This window comes from Carassius auratus, unplaced genomic scaffold, assembly GCF_003368295.1.
Source record: "Carassius auratus strain Wakin unplaced genomic scaffold, ASM336829v1 scaf_tig00022040, whole genome shotgun sequence".
Lineage (NCBI taxonomy): Eukaryota > Metazoa > Chordata > Actinopteri > Cypriniformes > Cyprinidae > Carassius > Carassius auratus.
In genome coordinates this window covers 25,045-43,534 of record NW_020525156.1, presented here as the reverse complement: position 1 = coordinate 43,534, position 18,490 = coordinate 25,045, and the positions used below count along the sequence as shown (strand labels likewise).

The window sequence follows — 18,490 nt, the reverse complement described above, 5'->3', positions numbered from 1 at the left end:
ACTAACTTATTAAACCACCCTATTTTTAACAAACCAATATAACTTCCAGAAATACCATTATGAATTGGCCAGCTGGCCATATTATGACCTTTCTTTGTCTGTAGATTACACTGGTTTGTCCCCAGATTGGACATCCATGTGTACTTACTCATACACTAGTTGGTCAGGGTTTTGTCCCCAGATGGGACTTCCGTTAATGCCCATATAAGGAGTTGTCCCCGTGTCCCCACATGTTAACCTGACCTGTCCCCAGATTATCACCTACCCTTATTTTAATGAATTAATTACATTTTAAGTGAGATATTTATTAAACTTTTTTTTTTAGATTTTTTGATGTGTTTATCTAGTCTCTAGGATGTCAGGAAAGTGGTGTCCCCAAAATGTGGTAAATAACTGGTGCCCCCACGAGGCACCCCAAACAAGTATGTGTGAGTGTGTGTGTGTGTGTGTGTGTGTCTGTCTGTGTGAGTGTGTGTGTGTGTGTGTGTGTGTGTGTGTGTGTGAGTGCACCTTGAGCTCCAGGGCTCTGTCGATGATGTTGTCGCTGACTCTCAGCAGGTCTCTGAACTGCAGTCTCTCGAGTGTGTGTGTGTGTGTGTGTGTGTGTGTCTGTGTCTGTGTCTGTGTGTGAGTGAGTGTGTGTGTGTGTGTGTGTGTGTGCACCTTGAGCTCCAGGGCTCTGTCGATGATGTTGTCGCTGACTCTCAGCAGGTCTCTGAACTGCAGTCTCTCGAGTGTGTGTGTGTGTGTGTGTGTCTGTGTCTGTGTCTGTGTGTGAGTGAGTGTGTGTGTGTGTGTGTGTGTGTGTGTGTGTGCACCTTGAGCTCCAGGGCTCTGTCGATGATGTTGTCGGTGACTCTCAGCAGGTCTCTGAACTGCAGTCTCTCGAGTGTGTGTGTGTGTGTGTGTGTGTGTGTCTGTGTCTGTGTCTGTGTGTGAGTGAGTGTGTGTGTGCACCTTGAGCTCCAGGGCTCTGTCGATGATGTTGTCGGTGACTCTCAGCAGGTCTCTGAACTGCAGTCTCTCGAGTGTGTGTGTGTGTGTGTGTGTGTGTGTGTGTGTGTGTGTGTGTGCACCTTGAGCTCCAGGGCTCTGTCGATGATGTTGTCGGTGACTCTCAGCAGGTCTCTGAACTGCAGTCTCTCGAGTGTGGTTCCTCTGGGCAGAGAGACGAGCCGGAACAGATCCAGCCAGTGTTCCTGAGAGAGCTGCTCTCCTCGCACGTACTTCAACACTGGAACCACGGCCTGAAACACACAGCTGCATCCTTCACACACCTGTTCACCAATATTACAGTACTATAACTGAACAACAACCATACATCCAACCATAAGTACTTCACTACAGGCCTCGTAACAAAAACTAGCTAAATATATTACAGCTATTTGTATTTATAACTTTAATAAATGATATGACCCAGTCGAAGTAAGAGAAAGAAAGAGAATTAATAATATGAAAAATATTAAATTGAAAAATTATATAAATAAATAAAAATACTTAATACTTATAAAGCGTATTTATTAAAATAAAGTGGCTTATTTTTGCATTTGTTTTTTTGCTAGTTTATTTCAAATGTATGCTAATTTTTTTTTGCTTTTTTATCCTTGTGTTATGACACAGAAATACATCAGATGTTAGATATTGCAATGATTTTGATAGCTATATATGTTCTCTATCCATAGGAAGCACGGCTTTGTTAGATTCAACACAACAGAACCGGAATAATCCAGCCGTCAGACCTTGTATCTGTCCACTTCCTTCTGCAGTTTGACAGACATGCTGCTGTGCTCCTGCAGCTTCCTCAGACGCTCGTGCCACGCGAACAGAAACTCCTCGAACATGTGCGTCTTACTCCTGCAGAGAAACACAGACACAATGAACATCTGAAGAAATCACGGTTGTATTTATTCCCAAATTCTGCGTTGTTCTTTCCCCACGTTTTCTTTAGCGCTTTTATTTTTGTGGATTCTGTTTTAACAGTTCAATTAAATCTTTGTAATCAAGCATGTCTAAATGAATCCAAAACTCATAAAGTTTAACAACAATTCATTAAAGGTTTAACAAATTACACTTTTAGGGTCCTATGAGATTAGTTTTAGTTTTGTTTCCAATTTTTTTTTTTATATGAAATTCTGTTATCCATTTACATTTTTTCATTTAAATTTTAATAATCAAAAAGCATGTCTAATCAATGCAACTTTAACAATTTCATATTTTTACAATAATAGGACAATATACATTTTATTATTTTATTTTTTTCCCCAGAAATTCTATGTTGTCCTTTTTTTATTGTTTTGAATTTATGATATAATACAAATGCATTTTGTAAAATGTGTATTTTCTCAAATTTGCATGAGACTCCTCCTGTCACAGTTTCTTGAAATGATTTGGACCCTGGGGTTTGTGACCTGAAGGAGATCCAGTCCTGCTCTGCGTGTTCATCCAGTCCCTGCTGAAACTGCTCGTAAAGTTCCCACATCTCTGAACACTCCTGCAGATCCCGCAGCGTGTCGGTCGCCAGAGACACGTCAGGAGGGCTCAGGTTAAAGTGTTCGCAGTCCTCCCTGCGACACACACACACACACACACACACACACACGTTTACTGCGGTAACACCACAGGCGTTTCTCTGCATGAGAGTCTGCACAGGAGTCAAGTCACGCACATGAGTTTCTTGCGCGTGTTCTCCAGCTCGCTGAACTCGGCTCGTCTGTCGTGGATGTTCTGGACGCAGCGCTGTAGAGTCTCATGGTCACCTGACTCGATGATGTCATGCCCCGGTTTGAGCTGGTCCCAGCGAGCTCTGAACTTCTGCAGGTCCTGGAGGTAAACCTGCACCCGAGACTCCACGTTCCCCTTCATCACCTCCACCTGAGACATTCATTTACAATCAGTCTCACTGAATCTGTTACATTTAGTTATCTGACTTCCTCAAATAAAAACTGTTAGTTTAGTATTATTGATATACTATCATTTATATTTATATATATCTACAGTACAGATCAAAAGTTTGGAAACATTACTATTTTTAATGTTTTTGAAATAAGTTTCTTCTGCTCATCAAGCCTGCATTTATTTGATCAAAAATACAGAAAAAAACAGTAATATTGTGAAATATTATTACAATTTAGAATAATTGTTTTTAAATTTATTATACTTTAAATGATCATTTATGTCTGTGATGCAAAGCTGAATTTTTAGGATCATTATCACATGACCCTTTAGAAATCATTCTAATATGATGATTCATTATCAAAGTTGGAAACAGTTCTGCTGCTTAATATTTTTTCAGAACATGTGATACTTTTTTAGGATACTTTGATGAATAAAAAGTTAAAAAAAAAAGAAAAGAAGCAGCTATGTTTTTAAAATATAAATATTTTTTTAATAACAATATACACTACTGGTCAGTAATTTGGGGTCAGTCATTTTTTTTTCTTTCTTCTTTTTAAATAAAATCAATACTTTTATTCAGCAAGGATGTGTTAAATTGATAAAAAGTGATAGTAAAGATAATATATTATTATAATTTTTTATTATTTTGAATAAATGCAGTTCTTTTTAACCTTTAATTGACCAAATATATTAGACAGCAGAACTGTTTCCAACACTCATAATAAATCAGAATATTAGAATGATTTCGACTGTGATCGACTGATGTTACATGTGACACTGAAGCTGGAGAAATGATGCTGAAAATTCAGCTTTGCATCACAGGAATAAATTATTTTTTACAAGTACATCCAAATAGAAAACTACTATTTTAAGTTGTAATAATATTTCACAATATTACTGTTTTTTTCTGTATTTTTGATCAAATAAATGCAGGCTTGATGAGCAGAAGAAACTTCTTTCAAAAACATTAAAAATAGTAATGTTTCCAAACTTTTGGTCTGTACTGTATATATATATATATATATATATATATATATATATATATATATATATATATATATATATTTTTATGTACATTGTTTTGTATCGTAGCATTTACATCCTACAACTAAATGAAATGTTGCTTAGATTTTAAACTATTTTTATATTTTCATTTGAAAGTTTTAGTAATTTTGTGTGTTTTTGTCTTTTTTAATTCGTTTTCATTTTATTAATTAAATACTTTAACTACATGAAAAATGTGGAACTTTTTCCCCTTTGAATTTCTTTCCTTGAAATTAATAACTGAAAAATTATTTCTGTAAGCTTTAATTTTAATTTCTCACAGATATTTTGAGTTTTACTTAATAATAAAACTAGTTCATGATATTTTATGGGTAAAGACGCACACATGAAACAGTATTTTACTGCATTACATAAAAAAATACAAATGTAATTCTGCTGGATATTGTGGGAAATTAATATTTTCCATTTTCATTTTAAAGTTTTGCAATTTTATTAGTTTTTTAAAATGTATTTTTATTTTTTATTAATTTGCATTTCAGTTTTAATTTGAGTATTTTGTGTACTCCAACTAAATGAAAATATTAAATATTCCCTTTGTCAACTAGCTGAAATAAAATAGGTTTATAGCATCTTGTAGGTAAAAAGGTTTCACACATGAACATATATTAAATGTAAAAGGCTCAAATATATTGTAAAATTGAGCTGGTTATTGTGGGAAATCAGAATAATGTACCTGTTCTTTAATCATGAGCTGATGACTCTCCATCATGAGCTCAAACTTGTCCCATCTGGCTCTCAGGGAGCTGATGGAGTCCAGTCCTCCACCCGCCACGGAGCGCAGCAGCCTGTTCTTCTCCTCCGCCTGCTGGAACTGAGGCAGTATCTGCACACAATCACATTCTCTGTACACTCTGCCGTGCCACATGTACATTCACAGGACCGCAAGCTTTAGTTTCAGACACCTGATAGCAAATAAGGGAGGTTTGTGATGCTGATGTACCTGGGGTTTCTGGGTCTGTAACTGGCCATGTTTGGCATTGGCCTCTCCGATCTCATCGATGCTCTCAGGACGTGAGGATAACGTCTCCATCGAACTGCTTAAGAAAGAGTCTATGACCTGAATGTGACCTGCACACACACACACACACACACACACACACACACACACACACAGGAGGGCAGTGTTAAATCTGTAAACACACAGTGCACACATGACCAGCAGAGGTCGATGTTAAATCATCTGATTTCCTGAACTGCACTGCAAAGATCTGTCTGTAAGAGTTTGTGCCTCTTAGGATCTGTTTATATACTATCATAACATTTATTCATATTTAGAATTATTTTTACTATGAACTTTTACCATTTTGAGTATATATATATATATATATGCGATTTTTGCAATAGAAAATGTATATTTCTATTTATCTTTATTTTTATTTTTACTTGTTTTAGTATTTTTTCTTGTTATGCGCTCTGGTCATTGTTTTTTTTATTTTTTTTGGTTTATTTTTTTATTTCGTTTACAATATAATTATTTTATTTTTTTATGTTTTTGTAATTTTTCTAATTTGTTTTGTAATTTTTATTAGTTTTTGTTTTCTTGACATTTCTGACATTCAGACATTACGTGCTTTTGTCATAGTTTTTTTTATATATTTCCATTTAGCTTTATTTTTTTTTAATTTTTTATTTCGTTTATAATTTTTATTTTATTTTCGTTTTTGTAATATTCCTAATGTGTTTTGTAATTTTTTATTAGTTTTTGTTTTCTTAATATTTCTGTTTAGCTTTATTTCTCTCGATTTTAATTTATTGTAATTTTGTTATATACAAATTAAACTGATGAACCCTTTTTTTTTTTTTAAACATATTAAAACCCTTTCTTACACTCCAGGGGAAATACTTCATCACTATCTGAGCAAAGGGTCCATTTTATTTCAGTTTGTCTGACATTATTTCAAGCACTACAATAGTTCTAGTTTTAGTGAACAGTAACAGCACTAGTTAGGGTGCACGTGTGTGTTGAGATCGTACCCTGGATGGATCTCCTCAGGGACGTCAGCAGAGCGTCAAACAGCCTCTGGATGAGGTCGTCCACAGCCCCTCGGACAGGTTCACAGTTCACCGTGATGCAGTCCACCTTCTCTGTGCTACACACACACACACACACAGTCATATACAACACATGCTCTCAAACACACGGTGTATATGATCACACACAGATACCTGGGCAGCCGCTCGGCTTCTTTTCCTTTGGCTTTGAGAGCTCTGAAGTTCCTCTCCCAGTCCTGGACGCTGTGAAGGTGTTTCTCCACCAGAACATCCACATCCACCTGCCCCAGAACCACCCAGTCCTGAACACACACACACACACACACACACACAGGACATCAAATCAACCATGCAAACATCTCGGATCATGTGCATAAATCACTCATGGATTTTCATATGAGCTACGTTGTGTTGAAAAAAATTGACATTCGCTTTTTTTTTTCGAATTCCAAATTAAACTTGTTTTATTTCAGTTGCTGTAGCTGCCAAGGCAACATTTTTTTAACCTTTAATCTAATATTTTACTTATTTTATATATTTCTTTATTTGATTATTTTATTTCAAACGACTGTTTAGTGTTTTTTTACAATACTAAACAATAACACTTCTCCAAAGAACATCAAAGACACACATTTTTTCACATTGTTTGACCAGCGCAGTTCAGAAATCACGGTGACATCCAAACATTTGAAAGATTGATTTTAAGATCACACTTTAGTGCAATAAATCACTTTGGTATCAAGTGCAGTCAAGCGCTCACTCCCTTAAAGGACTTTATTTTCTAAAGGGTCAAATGTGGAAGAAACCCATTCATACAGCTACTACGAACAGAGTATATGCTAATTATGTGTTATTTTAAATTAGGCTTGCAACACTTCTCTTCTGTTATTAGCCACATAAAAACTCCCAATCCAGCAAAACTGAAATAAACCACTCCAAAAAAAGCTTTTATTAGGTCTCCGTTTTCTCTCGAAGTGGAGAAATGAGCAAAACGCTGAGCTGTCATTCCAGATTTGGAAAGCGCACACTCATTAGAAACTCTAGGGTGTGTTTTGCATACAGAGTATAAGGCCAGATCATTGTCGGTGTACAGAGAGTTATGCACGGCCCAATAATCAGACAGCTACTGTGAACACAGACACAGATCTGAGACAGAGAGGCTCGTGTGAGGGTTCCCATCTGTGCTGCTAAAGAGGAAGCGTTCGGCTCGTTTCCCCTCGAGGTGGGCGCAGAAATCAGAAGTGAGTTTGTGTGCGAGTGTGCTGGGATTCCCCGTGACCGCATTAAAGTGGCACAAGAACAACCTGTGGCATACTGCTTTTGAAATAATGGAAATGCATTAGTGCTAAAACACAACGATAAATACAAGCTTACATTAGATTCATAAAAATGTGCATTTAATATGTCTCGGGATGCAGTCCACTTGGTTTAAGCCACAAGTGATGTCTGTGGTGTAATGTAGACATGTGTGTGTGTGGCTGTACAACGACCTCAGTGCATGACCTTTACATTCATAAATGCCCTTTGTGTTCTAATATTTTAATATAGCTGGAATCCACCATGAAGTAATTGTCCAGAACTGTATTCATAATTAACCTTTGCCTCAACTAATTTTTTAAAGCATGTTGCAATGTATTGTAATGTGTTAATAGCAATAGAAGAACCTTCTCAAACCTGATCTATGACATCACAGCTAACTAGGGTTTGGGAGACGGTGTGCGGTACCTGAAACTTGTCCAGCACGTGTGTGAGTCGACTGAAGAGGTGTTCGGCTTTGCTGAAGATGGTCAGGAAGCCGCTGGCGTTGCGTTCGATCATGCAGGTGAATATGGGCTCCTCTCCCGTCTCGCTCACGCCCTTAAACTGGTTCGGGATGCAGATGAACCTTTTCATCTCGCGGTAGTACTTTGCTCTGACCTCCTCAAACGCTGGACGGAACTGCAGCCGCCCCTGCCTGGAGAAACACACCATGTTAAATGTTTCGGAGGGTTTGTGAGTGAACTGCTCCTTTAGAAGAGGAGTGCGGCTCTTACTTGAAGATGAGGTCGATGTTGATCTCCGGCAGGTTCTTGTTGAGGGCTTCCAGTCCCACCTGATACTGATGCTCCAGAGCTTTATACAGCTGATGGTTCCAGTGCTGCCGCCAGGCCCTCATGTCTCCTGCACGGAACCCCTGAACACACACACACACACATTTAAAGAGTCTGATAGAAACATTGACTATTCCAAGGCCCAGTGAACTGTCTATGTTAGACCCCACAGGGACAAAACTGTGCCACCTAACAAGACATATGAGGTTCCACTTAAGAATGTTGCAGTTTGCTGTGTGTATATATATATATATATATATATATATATATATATATAAATATTCCGTATTTAAGTATAAGTCGCATCAGTCCAAAAATACGTCATGATGGAGAAAAAAAACAACACAAGTCGCATTCATTTAGAACCAAGAACCAAGAGAAAACATTACCGTCTCCAGCCACGAGAGGGCGCTGTATGTCTTCAGTGTAGACTACAGGAGAACTGAGCAGCATAGAGCGCCCTCTCGTGGCTGTAGAGGGTAATGTTTTCTATTGGTTCATTTCTCTTGGTTCATGTCAAATAAATTTTGATAAATAAGTTGCACCTGACTATAAGTCGCAGGACCATCCAAACTATGAAAAAAGTGCGACTTATATTTTTTTATGCGACTTATTTTTTTTTATAAAAAATAAATAAATAATAATAATAATAATTATTATTATTATTATTTATTTTATTTATTAAATAGTCATATTGATATATAACCACAACACTTTTGGCAAAATTGTGCAAACTTGCAAACAATCACGGCATTTTATTTTATTTTTTCACATCAAATCACAAATCACAGTTATTTATATATTGTATTTTCCGGACTATAATTCACACTTTTTTCCATAGTTTGGCTGGTTCTAAATTGTGGCTGGTTCTACACAATTCTAAATTGTGTATACTACATGTTTTTATTTTAGAGTGATTATTATACAATTATTGTTTTATTTATTACTGTAAGTGCTAGTATTACTACTATGAATAATAATAATGATGATGATGATGATGATGATGGTGATTATATTATCATTAATATTTTCATATAGTAATACCGGTATAAAATCACAACATATTTGACCGAACTGTGCATACTTGATTTTTTATTTTACAGTGATTTTACAGTATATTTTAGTTAATACACTACTACTTCTACTATTACAAATAAATTATTATTATTATTATTATTATCATCATTAAAATTTTTATACAGTATTACTGATATAATAATCACAACATTTCTGGCCAAATTGTGCATACACAGGTTTTAATTTTAGAGTAATTTTATTTCATTTAGAACTATTACTACAAATAAAAATCATAATTATTATTGCTAATAATTTTTATACTGTAATACTGACGCATATTCAGTTTATTTATTTTACATTGAGTGCATTATATTAATTATTATTATTATTTATTATTATTATTATTAAGTATAATAATACTCAATTTGTCTCAATTTCTTTACTATCAAACATTAAACCATCACACTTATTTTGGAAAAGCGTAGGATGTCCTCGTCTTTTGTTGTCAAAACTCATTTGGGAAGTTTAGAAGATGGTTGGCACAAGCTGCGTTCCCAAACGTACAACATAAGTGACCCAGATTTAGAGCAGATGCAGAAAAGAGTTTGTGCGGAGCAGCATTTACTGGAAACAGAGGATAAGAAGAATCCTGATCACCTGAGACTCTAGTGTGGCGAATCCAGTCCTGAGATCCTGAAGAGCATCTTTCCACCTCTGCTGCTGACGCAAGAGATCCACTCCCATCAGACTCACCACCTACGAAACACACACACACACACACACAACGGCTCTTCCATGCTAAGCTGAATTCATGTTTCTATCAGGAGGAAGGCCTGAGGAAGAGGAGAGAGGAAGATCACCTTGTCTGTGAAGTCGGTGTGCCACTTCCTGAGTTTGCGGTTCTCTGTGGAGAGTCTCTCCGCGGCGCTCTGCAGTTTACTGATGTACTTCTCCAGCTCTTTAGGATTCTCCCACGTGATCTGGAGTTTCCCGCCTTCGTCACGGGATTGAGAGCGCGGATTCTGCTGCAAAACACATGTCATACAACAAACAGATGAGGTTTTTTATTGCTAAAATATTTCACAATATTTTACTGTTTTCTGTTCAAATAAATGCAAAAGTGACTTTTACAAAAAAACACATTCAAAAGTACTCGACCCCAACATTTTTGAAAGGAATGCATCTCTGTCAAATCCAGTTTCCCAGCAGTAGAAACATAAGAGTTACCTTGATGACCTGTTCAAAGGCCAGAGCACAGCCGAGCATCATGGGTCGTTGAGAAGGGATCATCTGCTGATCGATGGTGTTGTAGAAATGAGCCACCTGTTAAACACACACACATAAACACTTTAATACAGTGCAATATTTGATGAGGGAAGCTTTTTTAAACTACAAACCACGTCATGCTTTAAACAAAAAGGTAGCTAGCTGCAATAGTGATCAACTTTAATCACAATCAGATTGTATAACTGAGTTTTGACATCAGTGATTGAAAGATAGAACAGAATACTGCTTAGAAATGTCACTATACTAAAAGAAGTAGTTTGGTTAGTAGTCACACTGCTAGTTAAGTTAGTTACTCGTGTGTGTGTGTGCGCTCACACACCTGTTTGAGGATGATGGCCTGTCTGTAGAACTTGTCGGCGGTGTTTGCCGCCTGCTGGATCTTAGCAGGGATGCTGAAGCCCAGAGCGGACAGCTGCCGAACCTCTCGGAGTAAACTCACCAGCCGGTCCGAGTACTGGATCTTCAGTTTACCGTCCATGTGATCCAACTCCATGACACGATTACTGGCCTGCAGACTACACACACACACACACACACACACACACACAGGATGGATCTCACTCCACAAATCTGACACAAGGCTCACTGAGTGAAAGCTTAAAGATGAAACTTTGACCAAGCGGGTGAATGTTTGGGGGGAAATAATAAAGTTGTGTTTTTGTGACATTTATTGTATTTCCCAGCATGTAAGTTTATCATCTGAAACCTACAATAAACGTCAAGCATGCAAAACACACATTCGGATTAGTTTAGGTTTGCCGTTTATGATAAATGTTTAATTATAATAAATGCTATTTACTGTATTTTTCATTATTGTTTTGCTCTGAATCCGAGTTGTTTCATTTAGCATTGACATGTGATATAGTTTTTGTTAATATTTGATTTTATTTTTATATGTTCTGTTTTTACTTTAATTTTAGTTATATTTTTTGTCATTTTCAATAGTTTTTTTTTTATGTCTGTATACAGTATGTTTGTATTTATTAGTGTATTTGTTTTTTTATTTAAATGAAAATGAGAAATGCCTTGCCCACAAAGGTTTTTTTGTTTTAGTTAATTTTTATTTTATTTCAAGTAATGAAAAGTTTTAGTTAGTTAACAAAAGTAACCCAGTTCTGAATACCATTAGAATTTTTTGCAGTGTTAAGGTAAAATACATATTTATAGTGTTTATAATGTTTGTAAACGTTTCGTTTCTAAATGTAATAATAAAACATGACTTACTCAATGATATCTGGGGGTTTTTCTCACAACAATGCAGGTGTGGCATATTCAATGGGGAATTTTCTTTGTTTAGAGCAATGTTAGTCTATGGGATGACCTTAAAAGTATGTCTGCATGTCTGGTGTGTTGGTGTGTGTGTGTGTTTGTGTGTGTGTGTGTGTTAACCTGATTCCAGATCTGGGGTCAGACAGTCCTGACAGCAGCTCTCTGCTCCAGTCTTCAAACTGCTCCTGCTCGTACAATCTCATCTGCTCCTGAAGCTCATCACAGAAACGGAGCAGCGGCCGAAACCCAGACAGATCGGAGAGCAACGCGTCTGCCATCTTCAGAGAGTCCTCCACCTGCACACACACACACACACACACACACTTCAGCTGCTGTAACTCCTGAGCCTCCTTCAATGCTCTATTAAATGGTTGATTGAAAGGCTTCTGGGTTGATGAAGATGGTCTGTGTGTCCACACCTTAAGCAGCAGCTGTCTGACCCACACAATATTGTTGATGACCTCTGGAAGGTTTCGTCCCGCTAGAGGACCGGTTTTCTCTCCTGGAGCCCCGTGACAGCGGTTCTCAAAATCCACCCGCAGTCCTGCACAACAACAGCGAAAGATAGCATTAATCATTCAAATCAACTACAACTATAATCACTTTCCTTTATTAAAAGCTGCTTATGAGTATTTAATTGATATAGATTTTGAGTGAAATACTTTCTTCAGTCTTTGTTTCTATTTCACCTTGTGAACTTATTTTGTGAAAACTGTATATTCTACTAATGTATTTATCTTGTGAAAAGTGCTATACAAAAATGTTTTAGTATTATTATTATAAAATGTAATATAATGTACTGTACTGCTCAGTGTGTGTGATCTGACCCTTGTTGTAGTCCAGCAGTCGTGTCAGAAGCGTCTCTCTCTCGGGCTGCAGTTCTTTGCTGATTGTGGGTCGTTTGATCAGTTCTCTGTGTTTCTGAAACACCTGCAGCAGCTGGAACGAAGACAAGACAGCAATAGTGTACAGCTGTGCGCTCCTCTGTATGTCTGAGAGTTCATTAGAAATCAAACATCAAGACAATCTGATGCACACAGCACCTCAAAACTCAGAGCATTAGGTTTCTTCCTGTCTAAGTGGCTAGAATAAGCTGGACAAAAAGCCAAACCTCTGGATACACAAGACTAGTGTGAGTGTGTGTACCTGCTGTGGACTGTCCTGTGCATCTATTATGAAGGTCTTGAGCTTTCCAGCTGCTTCCTGTTCTGCTGGAGCGATGAGTCGATCAAACTGAGACACTGCAGCTCTCCATAAGGGCTGAACACACACACACACACACAGTGATGTGCTGAGTGATATATCAAATATTCAGCATGACGGTGAAGATCTTGTGCATTGGTGTACCTCAGTATAAGGGTTGTAGTGTATTGGGTTGAGCCCTGTGAAAGGCTGATACACACGTGCGGGTGAAACCTGCAGCTTCCCTCCGGATAATAAACGCTGCAGTTTCTCACTCACAGATCGCACCTGCAGCACCTGAAACACACACACACACATGTCATGAGGTAATGCACCAGACTATACTGTCTGAGATGATTGACAGGTGTCAGTCTGACCTCCTCCAATCGCTGAGCGAGGCTCTGCAGCCCCTGGGGGCGGTGCTTCTCTCCGCTCCACGGATGAGGCGAGTAGCGTTTCCACACCTGACCAGTCAGGTGTTCACAGACCGCCACCCACTGCTCACAGGCAGCCACGCCCCCTTTAAGCCCCTCCCTGACTGTGAAATATGGATCATCCCACAAGTGCAGGGAGCTCAGCTTCCTTTGTACAAACCTGCCGAGAGCTCCGCCTGTAAACGCAAATACATCAGGAACATCATTAGTGTTTTATCAGATATATTTAGGGCCCTATGATTTCCGTGATGCAGAAAACGCAGACGGAATCCAGTCATAAAAACGGAATTTACAGTTTAACGCGGAATGTCAAATTTGTGAAATTTTTAATGAATTAATCAAAAGTAGGTAATTGCAATATTTTTATTATTATTTTTTAAGGAATAATCACACAACATTTCTTCCATGTTTTATTTTTAATAGTAAATCCCCTTTGTTTACCAAAAAATAAAATTAGCTTAATTTTCGATAAATTAAATTAATGTTTCATGCCTTCACTTGATAACCATAAAAATGTAAATACACAACAGAATTTCCGAGGGGAAAAACTCATTTCATAAGGCTATTTTAAGAAAAATTTTAACAAATTAAGTTGTTTTTATGCATTTAAATAATTAGACATGCTAAAACACAGAATTAGGTAACAATAAAAGATATGGGGAAGAAAAAATAAAACATTTCATAAGGCCTTAAACATGTCATTTTTTGTTAAACTTTTAAGAAATTGATCTGAAAATGTATTGTAAAGTAAAGTAAAGTTGTAAAGTGTTATGATTTTAATTAATTAGACATGCTTTTTTGATTAATACAATCTAATATAACCATTAAAAAGGAGTTAAAACTGAAAAAAATGGAATCTAGAAAAATGTTAACGGAAAAAACGGAATTTGGAAAAAAAATAAACGGATTTCATAGGGCCCTAAATATCACTGAGGCAAGCATCATTATCACTTAGCATCCATGTCTGATCTGTGCACCTATGACATCCATGAGTCGGACCATGCGTGTCTCGGGGTAGGGGGCGTGCTCATTCTGTTTCCACACGTCATCTACTGTCTCACGGGTGCTCTCAATCAGGTCCAGTACCTCCACCAGACTGAAACTGTCCAGATTGCTGTAGTCCTGAAACAAACACACCATGCACAGTTAAATGTTTTCTCATAAAACAAGTGAAAACATTGAGGTAAACAACTGTGTTGTTATTATCAACTAAAACTCAAAACTATTTAAAATGAATGGAAATAACTGAAATCAAATCAAATAGAAATAGAAATATAAGATGAAAACAAACAAAAAAATTACATTAGATCTAGAAATTTTGCATTGGCATCTAATTGAAACAATAAGAAGTTGAAGCACTTAAATTAATAAAATTATAATTTAGAAATACTGAAGTGTTTAAAATGACAAATGCACATATCATAGTTGCTCAAAAACCTAAATAAATTATAAATGTTATTTTGGCAACTAAATGAAATAAAATGAGTTTAAGTTAAAATGTTATAAGTACTAAAACTGAAATAAATCTAAATTAAGATAAATAGAAATATTTAAAAACGAATAAATCACATAAAAAAGTACCTTAAAACATTAAATTGAAGTATTCTAGACTAAAACTGAAATTAAAATAAATTAAAACTAAATAGTAAAAATTACAAAAAAACATAACTTAATTACTTAAACTAAAATTAAAATATTAACTTTGTAACTAACTGAGATTAAATAAATTTAAGCTGAAGTACTAAAACCACTAAAAATGAAGTAAATATAAATGTAAGCTCAATAGGAATATAAAAAATGACAAGTGCACATAACAAAATTACTAATTTAATTTAAAATAAAAATTAAATGTAAACTTGCCAACTAACTGAAATGAAAAGTTGAAGTACTAAAATTAAATTGAAAAACTTAATAGAAAAAAACACATAACTTAATTAAAACTATTATAGAAAACTATTATAGAACTATTATATGCTCCGGGTGTGTGCTCACAGTGTGTGTGTGTGTGTGTTCACTGCTCTGTGTGTGTGCATTTCGGATGGGTTAAATGCAGAGCACAAATTCTGAGTATGGGTCACCATACTTGGCTGAATGTCACTTTCACTTTCACTTATAGTATATAAACAATACTAAAATAACACTAGTTCATGCAAACATACTAACACATGGAGTAACTCTGAACGACACAATCACAGTGTGCATGTGCTGTATGCACCTTCTCAATGGTGGTGAAGAGTTCAGAGAAGTGTGCCGCTCTGTCTCGGTCTCTGCTATGCTGTCCAGAGCGACTGACATCAGCCCAGAAGCCGAACTCATCCAGAGGGGTCATGATACCTGCACACACACACACACACCAGTATGTGGAGTATAAATGCATAGAAGTAAAAGCTGGGAAATGCACACGTTTGAATGAGAACTCACTCGACACATCCGTCTCTGAATGACTCCGTTCCCCAGAATCCTTTGGGTGTGAGTGTCTGAGCACAGAGCCCAGCCCGACCTCAAGATCCGTGAGCAGAGACTGAAGCTTTGAGTCGAACGACTGACTCCATTTATCATCCTGCAGAAAACACACACACACACCACACGCATTACAAACCCAGCAGTGAATTCACAACCATGTGAGACGTGTCCGGTGTGTTTGCGGCTGACCTGCAGCAGAACGGGGCCGTAGACCTGTTTCAGAGCCTGGTACAGGGTGCTGATGGGAGACTCCAGCATGGAGGACACCAGGACGGATCGGTGCAGGTTCTCCTCGCTCACCACACACGGACGAGGCTTGAAGAACAGCAGAACCCTGCCGTCGCCGTCCATGTTCTCCAGCTACACAGAGACAACATGAGCCATAATTCAAAGTGTTTGAAGCTGAGTGATTAACAGAACATCTGCGATTTAATCAACATTACTGCAATATAAAATTATGCTAATTATCATGAATACTGTAGTGATTTTAATGCACTTTTTATTTGACCATTAAGTTTCCTGAAGTTTGTAACAAACACGCTAGATTTAAATGAAGCTCTGAATAAGTTTTTGATTTAAATTAATCTTTTGATTTATGCCAGTTAATCAGTTCAAAGTGAAAGTTAAATAAAGAGTCATTGCATCCTCACATAAAAGTGCTCACTGAAGCGTGCATTAAAAATAGTTTTAATTTATGCATTATTTTTTCATTGATTAAAAAAAATTATAAATGCAATTTCTATGTAATAAAATTACCATGTAATTAAAAATATATATATGTAGATACATACTGCTAATATGTAAATATTGTTATTAATTTTTATACTTGTGCATATATCTAATTGCATGAAAATCATTCTTTCTTGTGTGAAAGAATCATGCTTTGATGTTGGGTTGTGCCGATTGCAAGATGATTATTTTTAATTAATATTATCATCATTGGGTTAGTAATACTATCATTTCTCATCATAAACAACAAAGTGCAGATGTTCTTGCTATAAGAGATTTAACCATCATACAGTGTAGATAGATCAAATACAAAACTAAAATAAAAATAAGGGAAAGCTTAATAAAAATAATTTTAAAAAAGTCATAAAAATGCCAAGAGCGCATAAAAAATTACTAAAACTTAAACTAAAATGTAAATAATATATATATATATTTTACAATATCAAATATTATATTATATATATATATAAAATAAAATATATAAAAATTAAAACTAATTCAGAATATTATTAAATACCATAAAAGTACATAAAAATAACACTGTTTCGTTGACATTGTCAAATGGAGTATTTATGAAAGAAACAAACAAAAGCAAAATGCATCAAAAAACTTTGCCATCAATTCATTCAGCAGACACTTTTTAAAAACTATTTATAATTTATTGTGTGGCTTATTTCTATATCACAGCTGTATGTGGCTCTCAGGACCTTGTTGGAGAAGCGCAGCTCGTCTGTGTCTCTGCTGACGGTGAGCAGGAACTCATTGCTATCATCTAAGAAGTTATCGAGAGGACGGCAGCTGGACAGAGACGCTTGTGTGTCCAGACTGAAGTAGTTTCCCGCCGTGGTCAGGAGGAAGAGTTTACGAGGGTCATCTGTCCCGGGCATCTTTCACCTGGTTAAATATCACACACATCAGCTGCAGAAATCACAACCGAAGAAAAACAAGAGATACAGAAATCATACAGTCAGCCTCCATTATTTTCTCCAAATAACAATTATAAATCAACATAAAACTGATGTTTATGATTGCATTGAAACAGATCAAATACATAAATACTTAATAATAATAATAAATACTTTTGTCTGACAGACTGAGATATTTTAGGCCTAATATCAAATCCATTTTTTAAATCCAAATGTTTAATTTGGATTTAATTTATTTTGTAATTTAACATAAAATCATTGTCACAATGTAAAAGCTCACTGGGTCTTAAAAACTCAGCAACACTATTCTTACGTTTAATTTCTAGTTTTCAGGTTTATTCGTTGAAAAGGTCCAGTTAAGTGATTTGTTTATTGCATTTAAAGCCATTTTTATCTGATTTGTTTTTGTTTTTTTTAAGACGATACATGACATCTGTACTAAAGATTACTAACGTTACAGTTTAACACACAACTTCTTGTAGTCACACAAACATGCACACTGCACAAATACAAAACATAACGAATTAAGTGCATAATGAGGACAATAAATAAAGAGAAAACATCGTCTTACGGTGAGTTTGATCAGTTGTGCTGAAGGATTAGCGCGCTAGCGGCTAAGCTAACCCGACATCTCTTCGTCTCACATGAAGGGACTTTACTCCTGCAGAATCAAATAAGCGCTTCTGTTAACTTACACGGAGCGCAGTCGGTTGTGAAGAAACGCTTTAAAACGCTTCGTCGATATCAGATCCGTATCATCTGTCGGTGGATCTGCAGCCTCCGCTTGAGGGAATGTTGTGGCGCACTGGCGGTGAAGCTGGAGCGGTTGCTAAGCAACCACGGCCACGTCGTGACGTATGCGGGGTCGTGAATACCACACGCGTACGAATGTAAAAGAACGTAGATTCAATACATTTACACTCCATTGAGATTTAATCATTTAACAGATGAGATAGACAAAAGAGCCAAAACATGTAAGTGCTGTGACAAATAATAATCTATCTATCTATCTATCTATCTATCATTAATTCATTCGTCTATCTATCGTTCATTCATTCATCTATCTATTTATCCAGGGGCGGATCTAGAAAAATATTGATGGGGTGGCGAGAAGGGGGCAGGAATTTTTGAGGGGTGGCAA

At 36.5% G+C, this 18,490-nt stretch overlaps 1 protein-coding gene across 1 annotated transcript; it reads right to left on the bottom strand.

Annotated features, from left to right (window-relative positions):
• Positions 1–998: 998 nt before the first annotated feature.
• LOC113077241 (cytoplasmic dynein 2 heavy chain 1-like) lies at positions 999–18,162 on the bottom strand. Its single transcript, XM_026249686.1, has 26 exons — positions 17,921–18,162; positions 17,131–17,317; positions 15,884–16,054; positions 15,653–15,791; positions 15,447–15,565; positions 14,209–14,353; positions 13,175–13,407; positions 12,963–13,094; positions 12,762–12,875; positions 12,443–12,554; positions 12,035–12,159; positions 11,736–11,911; positions 10,666–10,861; positions 10,287–10,382; positions 9,920–10,081; positions 9,717–9,815; positions 7,995–8,125; positions 7,678–7,933; positions 6,127–6,254; positions 5,935–6,050; positions 4,901–5,028; positions 4,634–4,783; positions 2,666–2,871; positions 2,409–2,564; positions 1,740–1,854; positions 999–1,247 (listed from the first exon to the last, which is right to left on the bottom strand). The coding sequence occupies exons 2-26, from the start codon at positions 17,308–17,310 to the stop codon at positions 999–1,001; spliced, it is 3,834 nt and encodes a 1,277-aa protein (XP_026105471.1). The 5' UTR covers positions 17,311–17,317; positions 17,921–18,162.
• Between the last annotated feature and the right edge of the window lie 328 nt (positions 18,163–18,490).